The sequence below is a fragment of the Ooceraea biroi genome, chromosome 9 (assembly GCF_003672135.1).
Source record: "Ooceraea biroi isolate clonal line C1 chromosome 9, Obir_v5.4, whole genome shotgun sequence".
Lineage (NCBI taxonomy): Eukaryota > Metazoa > Arthropoda > Insecta > Hymenoptera > Formicidae > Ooceraea > Ooceraea biroi.
The window spans coordinates 9,941,483-9,950,166 of NC_039514.1; the positions used below are offsets into that span (position 1 = coordinate 9,941,483).

The 8,684-nt window shown below is 43.1% G+C and overlaps 2 protein-coding genes across 3 annotated transcripts; one reads left to right on the top strand and one right to left on the bottom strand.

Moving 5' to 3' along the window:
• Positions 1-27: 27 nt before the first annotated feature.
• Positions 28-2,436, top strand: LOC105284702 (YJU2 splicing factor homolog). Its single transcript, XM_011348426.3, has 3 exons — positions 28-176; positions 506-1,204; positions 1,317-2,436. Exons 1-3 carry the CDS (start codon positions 153-155, stop codon positions 1,620-1,622), a joined length of 1,029 nt encoding a protein of 342 aa, XP_011346728.1. The 5' UTR covers positions 28-152; the 3' UTR covers positions 1,623-2,436.
• On the bottom strand, positions 1,637-8,341 carry LOC105284701 (myosin-16). Of its 2 annotated transcripts, XM_026972252.1 has the most exons (10): positions 8,121-8,341; positions 7,322-7,440; positions 6,673-6,891; positions 5,607-6,496; positions 5,096-5,215; positions 4,651-4,766; positions 4,362-4,501; positions 4,087-4,205; positions 3,450-3,786; positions 1,637-3,305 (listed from the first exon to the last, which is right to left on the bottom strand). In XM_026972252.1, the coding sequence occupies exons 1-10, from the start codon at positions 8,152-8,154 to the stop codon at positions 2,505-2,507; spliced, it is 2,895 nt and encodes a 964-aa protein (XP_026828053.1). In that variant the 5' UTR covers positions 8,155-8,341; the 3' UTR covers positions 1,637-2,504. The 2 variants fall into 2 exon arrangements, with proteins under 2 accessions (XP_026828053.1, XP_011346726.2); XM_011348424.3 differs by having other exon boundaries at positions 4,087-4,501.
• Positions 8,342-8,684: the final 343 nt, after the last annotated feature.

Consider the following 8,684-nt stretch of genomic DNA (forward strand, 5'->3'; position numbering starts at 1 on the left):
TGGCGCTGTCAGCCTCGGCTTGAAGTGACTCACTTCTCGGCAGTCCACAGACGATATAACCAACGTTCGGTCTAAGGCAGTCTAACCTCAAACTCGTCGATTTAAGGAATTGCGTTGTAACATTCAATTGTCAACGAATTTAAGGCCGCAAAATGTCCGAGCGCAAAGTTTTGAACGTAAGTATGAGATTCAAGTCGAATAATCATTATTTACGACGCAATCGCGTCCATAAAGGAAAGGCGCTAATACTGACATATCATTTTGTTTTTAGAGGTTATCTCTTAACATAAAGCTTGAAATAAAAATTTGCGTACATATATATATAACGTTAACTAACCAAATAGATCGCGTTTATATTATATTAGTTTTGATAAAATGTGACATTTACTTTCTGAGAAATAAGGTTACGTCTCTCTGGGTCTATGTCAGTTTCGGCGCCTTTCCTCTACTTGCATTGCTTCGATAATTCGATTTTTTTATTCATTCTGTTCTTTTTGCATTTTAGAAATACTATCCGCCAGATTTCGATCCGTCGAAGATTCCGCGCATGAAACTCGCGCGGAATCGCCAATACACCGTACGACTGATGGCACCGTTCAACATGCGCTGCAAAACTTGCGGTGAATACATCTACAAGGGCAAAAAATTTAACGCACGTAAGGAGGACGTCGAAGGCGACGATTACCTGGGAATACGCATTTACAGGTTTTACATTAAGTGCACCCGTTGCCTGCAAGAGATATCCTTCAAGACTGATCCGAAGAACACGGATTACGAGATCGAGGCAGGTGCAACAAGAAATTTCATGGCGTTAAAACTGGCCGAGGAGCAGGCACAGCGTGAGGAGGACGAAGAGAAAGAGGAGGAGGCGACAAATCCAATGAAGCTGCTGGAGAAACGAACGCTTCAATCAAAACAAGAGCTGGAATTGCTCGAGTCCCTTGAGGAGTTAAAAGATCTGAATCGTAGGCAGCAGACCATTAACTACGATCAAATGCTGGAGCAATTTGACACAGGGGCTGTCCGGCAGAAGACGGAGAAGGAATTGGAAGAGTTAGACGAGCAATACATCAAGTCCGTCTTTGGCAAAAAACCATTAACTGGAACTATTGTAGAGGAGGAGATTGAGGAAGTAGAAGAAGAAGAGAGCATTGAGCCCATTAAAAAAAGATCTAAAACAGATCAAGAGGATAGTACGGAAATGGTAAGCACATTTCACATTTATCTTGATAAACGTTAAACTCAAATTTCATAATGAAGGAAATTTAGCCGCGGATATCGGAACCAAAGATTACAATCGTTGCTTTTTTTTGCAGGAGAGTTCTGGAGAAGTTTCGAAACCTGCGAAGATGTCATTATGGTCAGAAAGTCAAACAGGCTTATCCTCCGCTAAGAAAAATCCGCCCACCTTGGTGAAGAAGAGCAACTTCGGTATAAAGATAAAGGCATCGCAAAGTAAGACGTCTGCGATCGAGAGCACGGTCAGTGAGACAATTTCGCGATCAGATGAAAATCCTTCGACGAGCCCCTCAAATACGACAACGAGCATTAAATCGAATGTTGCAAGCAATAGTCTTTCGTTATTAGGTGCATACTCCGACAGTAGTGACAGTAGCGACTAGACAGAGATTAATATACGTGTTTAAAATGTGATTATTTTTATTAATAAAATAAATATAATGTATACAAAATATAAACGGAATCTACAAACGGCGCGATTACAAATATGTTTCGCTAAAGGCCTCGAAATATATAATATAATTGTACAAACTTTGACATATAATTATGACGTTTTACATATAATTTTGAGCATGCCTTCAGGCAGATCAAACGTACAGTGATTTGAGACAATTTATTAATCCGACGTGCGTGTGAGTTGCGGGTTGATACTTATTGACTGTTTGCCGACGTATTACGAAGTTTCTTACAGGATGCCGAAGGTTCTACTCCTAGAACACAAAGGAAGAAAGATTATCAAAAGCATGAAGGGATTGAAGGATCGGTCTGTTCGTAAGGCTAGGCACTCCTGTAAGAAACTCCGTTATCAGGTTGAACACCAATACAATGCAGCAGGGAGTACCTAGCCTACTAGACTGTGTTAACACACTCGAGATAAGATTGTTTTTTTAATTTTGTTACGAGATGAAGAAGATATGCAGATGTTAATTTGAGAAAAATCTATCTTGAGTGCGTTAATGAGTGTGACTGTTTATTGTGTATATCTCTAATGACAACGTCAACGACCGATTTATTAGAAACAATGATTATTTACGTTATAATGTCAACGTAACTTAAAATTTAATTATCGTTACACTTTTGTAAATAAATTGTACAAAATAGATTAAACTAATGTAACTATTACTAGATATAATTGCATTGCAATATTTTTGTTTCTGAATAAATTTGCGTTTTAGAGGAGAAATAAATTATTTTAATGCAATCGATACGCTTGTTTCTTAGGAGTTAAATGGATATTTAATAAGAATCCAATCAGAGAAATTAATCTACTTTATATGAATAATCGGATTGCGTTGCCGAGGAGATGCGCCGCGAAAAGATCGTCTCGAGGAGCGACTACGGTACCGACGGCAGTGTCGTTCGCAACGATGTCGCGACTCTCTACTACAATTCTGAAGATCCACGAGAGGATTAACAATCCCGACGAAGCAATCCGTGTCCTCGTCGGACGAGCTGGATCTATCGCAAAACCTATTTAAAGCTCTCGTGGGCTCGCCGAAAGCTCCCAAAGCCGCGGTACCCATTAGCCAACCATAAAGATTCTCACGGATAGAGTCCCGTGGATCTCTCTGGACGTGACCGATCGCGTCCGTGAATCTGCCGTCGATCTCGCCCCGACATCGCTCGCAGACGAAAGCCTCTTCTCCACCGGAGCAGAGCGGGTATCGATTGTTAACGTGAAATCTCCTCGGCGGTGGACTTGGACTACTCGTGCGATACCGCGACGGTTCCAACGCTCCGCATGAATCCGCAGCGGTACCAAGACAGAACGACGTGGAGAACGCACGTGACGGTGCGTAGTCGGCAACGCGAGACCGAAGTGTACGCGGCGAGAAGCATTTCCTCACGACGTACCGGTTGCTTCCGTTCTTGCTCTTCTCCTGCAGGCTCACCTCCAGCTGGGCGATGCGATGCTCGAGTCGCGTGCGCTGCGCCTGTGCCCGATCCTGCTGGTCCTCGAGCAGCTTCACCAGCTTCTCCAGTCGCAGCACCTGCATCTGTTTGCCCTCCAGCGTGGCGTACAGCTCTTGGATCGCTTCCGACTTCGCCGCGATCTGCTTGCTGATCTGTAAACACAATCGGCGTGCATAATTGAACTTAAAAGAGGCTATGACGGAAACGTCAGGTGCATCAAATTTAAGAATGTTAAATTTGGATTTGAATAAAGTACCAAGATTATAAAAATTTTCTGGTACAAAATTGTTTGTTACCTCGTCGTCCTCGTAACTTTCATTAGTGGGATTGTCCGCGCTATCCTGCTGTTTTCCCTTGAGGAGGCTCAGTAAGTCGTCCCTGACTTTGAGGAACTTGCTCTGCTCTCGCATCACCCGGTCGCGTTGCTCCAGCTCCAGCCGTTTCTGAGTCAGGGCGGTCTCCATCTCCTGGTTCTGCCGTATCACTTCCGCTAGACTGCTCCGCAGATCGCTGATCTGTTGCTGAAGCTCGCTTTCGTCGAACCCGTTCTTGCTGCCACTTTCCTTCGACTTCGCGTGGAGGCGACGCTGAATCTCGGATAACTGTTGCTCCAGCACTTCGTTTCTCTCTTGTCTGCGCGACAGAAATCGAAAGTTTTAATCGCATTCATCCCAGAAACACTGAACTTGAATTAAGCGTATCTTCAATTTCGAAGCGTTCAAATGGACCAGAAATGCGTCACGCGAATCAGAAAGCAGTCAAGTATCATAATACGCGTGAAATATAAAAAATATCTTCGTAAAATAAAACAAAGCCGTAAAGATACAAACACCTATTGTCCAAGCGAAAGTATCAGTTACGTTTCATATCTTTCAACATCTTGCCAACAGTAGCGAGATAACGTCAACGTACGTTAACACTGCGGAAACTTACACGAATCGGGCGATCTTCTGGAGCTGAGCGTGCTCCAGCATCAGGTTCTGGAGATCATTGGTCTTGGCCACGAGTTCGGCGGCTAGCTTATCCTTCGTCTCGTCTTCGTTATCGCGACTCTGCGGGCGAACGGAAAGGATTTGTGCGAACACACCTAATCTCATAACTGTGACGAGAATCGATCGGTCGCTTAGAGAGCGACCGCGAAGAGAGAATCGAAAAGTAATTTCTTGGTCTTTATACGAATGTAATTTCCGAAAGTAGTGCGAACTAACGGCCGCCTGATGCATCACGTCGACAATCTCCCGCTTCTCTTTCTCGAGCTGCTCGATCGTCTCCTTCTGACGTTCCAGTTCGGCCCGGGCTGCCATCAGGTCGTTGTACAGACAGACCTCGTTCTGCGTGTGATTGTCATCTGAGGGCCAGACAATTAGGAGATAAGAGCTCTCGATGTTCGATGTTTTGCGCTTCGATACATTTGTATGGTATTATCGAGAGATGCAAACGCGAAGAAGAAGACTGAGAGGCATGCATCCACGTGGAATTGTTCAGCTTCTTACCAACCTGACACTGTTAGATTGTTGCTCTTCTCGCTCGCGAGGTCGCATAACAGCTGGCTTTTCTCTTCGAGATGCTTGCAACGTTCCCCCATCTCGGCCAAAGCGCTCTCGGCTTGCTTCCTAAACCGGATTTAATTAAATCGATCTAATGGAATCGAATAATTGAGATTTGATAGATATAAAATATAATAGGTTTAGCTTTTAGTAGAATTTGGAACAGGAACAAAATTAAATGTATATTTTTAACAGTATTGTTACGAATCAGGAAGGGAGAGAGATAGAGAAAGTGACGCGCGCGTGTATAATTAATTCGTGATCTTATATATAATCTCTTTATATCATATTTTATGTTATCAATATGAAATATGGATTTTTTTTAACGCTATATTAGGAGAAGAAAATTGTGATAATGTTATTAACAGGAAGTACTAAAAGAAACTGTTACTCACCTCTTCTCTCTCTCTTCGTTGATCTCTGCATCGATCCCTGTAAACTTTTCCGATAACTCTTTGATGGTAGCGTTCGCTTTATCCTCTTTACAGACCATCTTTTCTTTGAGCTCCACCATCCTGAAATAGGCAACGTCAATCAAGAAAGCATAGAAGATAGGACTTTTTATCTTATCAAAGCAGCTTCAATATCCAATCGAATAAATAAAATAAAATATATAAAAGCAATTTTCTCTATATAATAATTGAGTAATTGAATAATAATTTTTCTATTTAATCAGAACTATAAGAATAATTATTTATCAACTATTATATTTGGTAATCATTGCCTTAAGTCATAATTATTTAATGATATAATGACGCGAATACCTAACAGAAATCCTCAAAAAATAAAAAGAAATAAAAAAGCGAGATAATATTGAACGAAAATCACAGCGAATAAAGCTGAACGAGCAATCGAGCGAACAAACAAGCGAACGAACGAATGGATAATCGATGGCAAATCGACAACCGTGACTCGAAGCTGTCGCGCTGCTTCTCCATCTTCGCCACAAGGCCTTCGCTGCTCTTCATTGCCTTGTGCATGTCCCTCATCCTCTGCTCCATCGTCTGATCCTTCTGTCTCAGCTGCGCCTCCAAGGACCTGACAGTGTTCTGCAGCTGTTGCGACCTCGTCTCCTCGTTAGCCACGTGGCCCTCCAGCTCGCGAATCTTCGCCCGCATCTTTTGCATTTGCACTTCCATCATCCTTGTCCTCTCTCTGCCCTGATTCACCCTGTCACGCTCCACCTTAAGCTCATCCAGAGCGGTATCCAACTGCTGCTGCAGATCCGTGCGATCGCTGATTCTTTTTGGCGGCTCGTTCACGCGACCACGATAACTCTCGTACTCGCTGCGTAGCGTCGAGCATCTCTTCCCAAACTCGGCGAGGAAGTCGTTCTGAGTCGATTTTAGTCTCTCCAGCTGCGCCTTCAGCTGCTCATAATCTTGCTCCGTCAATGAGAACACTGTCAGTTCTAGCTGTGCCTGCTCTGAATTTACCGGGGCCGATTCCGCGTTGTCCTGCTGATACAGCTCCGTCAACCGACCCTTGACGAAGGATACGAGTGATGTGATCTCGTCCAGTGCGCTTCGGCAAAGCTCCTGCGAGCGGTCGCAGAGATCCTGCAGCTGATTCTGCAGTGTTGACACGCCGATCACCACCGACTCATCCATGCAGATCAGCGAATGCTGCTCAGCAGAATCGCGTGGATTCTCGTCGACGGACGTCAGTGGATTCTGCTTGGAAGAGTCGGGCTGAAGCGGTCTCGGCCCTTCGAGCTTGCCGGGATCCTTGCCTCCGACGGAGATGATCCTCTCCCGCAGACTTGACATCTCGTCGTACAGCTCTTGCGCGACTTTCTGGAAACCAGAGGGAAAGAAAAACGAGATCTTATTCTGATATCTTTCGATCTCGCAATTCTGAGTTTGCTCGTTTGAATCTCCGCGTTGATCGGTACAAGAAGTGCACTAAAGAGCATTCGAAGTACGATTTTCCTTTCTTGATTTGCGAGAACATCGCTCGTGCGATTACTTACCTGCTTGTCGGCAAGCGTTTTCTTGAGATTCGCGTATCTCGTCTTTTTCGAGCTGTACTGGATCTCTAGCTGGCGTTTTTCCGCGGCGGCCGCGCTCGCCGACTTCCTGCCAGACGGCGGTCCAGACAACGTCCTCATGGTCGGTCGACGAGCGGAGTTGTTATTGGAACTAATGCCGCTGGAAGACTCCTCATTCGTTGGATGACTTGCCGAGTCGGCCTGCAAGAGTCATTTTTCAATGTTGGGATAATATAATAGATTGATGCGGGAAGGATGCATCTTCGCTTCGCATTGACAGGCCCTACTTTATTTTGTTTTCATTGCCTCAAGGTAATTTTTATTCCTTATTCATTTTATTTATTTTATTTATTTTATTTCGTTCCCGAGATTGTAGATCGTCGATGAGAAATAATCTTTGATGTTAAAAATACTATAAATTATAAACCGCGAATATTAATCGTGTATTGATTATCGTGGAAACGTTAACGACAGCACGTTGCGGTTTTCGCGCGACAGATCAGACGACAAGCACCGAGTACACACATAATAGCATGTAGTACCTATCATACCGTCGAACGCAGAACTATTTAACTATTTAACAACTATTTGGTGATGCATTATATTATATTATAATATTAATATAATGTACCTGCGCAGCATTTCGGCCGAACTGAGTCGTCGGAATTTTGCTCTTGTGAATTTTGCTTCCGGTAGTGAATGTCGCGAATTTTTTCGAACTGCTGGATGACGGGCGGTCTTCCGCTTTTTCTGTGAAAAGTGCGAGAAGGTAAGAATATATTCTTATTCGCAAGAACATAGATTTACATAATCGCGCAATTAAGATGCTACGGGATTTGTCGTTTCTACGTAGATTTTACATTTTTTGAAATTTCTTTCTTGCTTCTCGAGTCGTGAAGGCATAATGCTTTCTCGTTAAACACTAAAAGAAGACGCACATAAAAAGAGTACAATTCTCAAGCTCATCGCGAAGATCGCAATCTTCAATTACGCTATGACAGTCAGTCACTTATATTTTGCATAACCTTTGTGATATTTTAACGTAATTCTTCGCTGCAAAATGGAAAAATCTTTGTCAATTAAATTCTGTCAATTGAACATTTTATTTGAAACGTTTTTCTAGCCGAGAGGGCGATCGTTCGATCGTCCGTGAGCGTGTTGAAAATCCAAGAAAACAGCAAAACCGGAAAACATGTAAAACGAGAAATGTAACGTCAATCATGTGCATGAAATTTTTGTAAATTTCCATCGCAGTAATTACAAAGAGCGTGACGTTGATGCGCAAACATGAGACACAGCTCTCGAATTTCTGTTAAATTATCACAATAAAACCACACACACATATATATATATATATATATGTTCACATTTTTATATATTTCACCAACATGCGCTGGTAAATGATTGTCATGATTTTGAATACACGATACCTGGAGGATTTATCGCGGCCGCTTCGTTCAGCATTGTCCCGGTTGTTTTTCCACGGTGATACGGTGCGATCGGGTGACAGCTGGATTTGCGAGCGGAGCTGCGAGATTTTCTAGGATGCGAGGAAATGCCTCAATTTCGTAACAAATCTTGTTGGTTGGACAGCGAGACGGCCGCTCGAGCGCTGGCTCGAACGCGAGACAGTCGACGACTCCGAGCTGTTTCGAAATCGCGATCAATTTTGCGCTGCAATCTGCATCTGCATGCTGCGCAATGACAGTTTGCAAGGACGGGCAGGGCAAATATTCTAAGCCATAAAACGCACAGATTACGTGCACTGAATTTTATTAGATTTTATGCAGAAATACTGAGTGTACATGATAGTATGATACACCTCATCTCATGCTTTATCGAATATTTTATTTATAGTACGAAGTTTGTATTTTGATGTTGCAATTTATGATTTGTTGACGTAATAATTAGATAGCTGCTATCGAACTAAGAAAACCGGCGTTTACGATTTCGCTGACCCAGTAAAACTTTTTCAAACATACAAAGTATGACGC

Bases quoted from the DNA above. Each gene is read 5' to 3' on its own strand.
- LOC105284702 (XM_011348426.3), top strand. From the start codon at position 153: ATGTCCGAGCGCAAAGTTTTGAAC. The intron at 177-505 runs GTAAGTATGAGA...TTTGCATTTTAG, and splicing joins CCGAGCGCAAAGTTTTGAAC to AAATACTATCCGCCAGATTT. The intron at 1,205-1,316 runs GTAAGCACATTT...TTTTTTTTGCAG, and splicing joins AAGAGGATAGTACGGAAATG to GAGAGTTCTGGAGAAGTTTC.
- LOC105284701 (XM_011348424.3), bottom strand. From the start codon at position 8,154: ATGCTGAACGAAGCGGCCGCGATAAATCCTCCAG. The intron at 5,216-5,606 runs GTTGTCGATTTG...TGCCTATTTCAG, and splicing joins CGCGACAGCTTCGAGTCACG to GATGGTGGAGCTCAAAGAAA. The intron at 3,306-3,449 runs GTAACAAACAAT...TTGTGTTTACAG, and splicing joins AAAGTTACGAGGACGACGAG to ATCAGCAAGCAGATCGCGGC.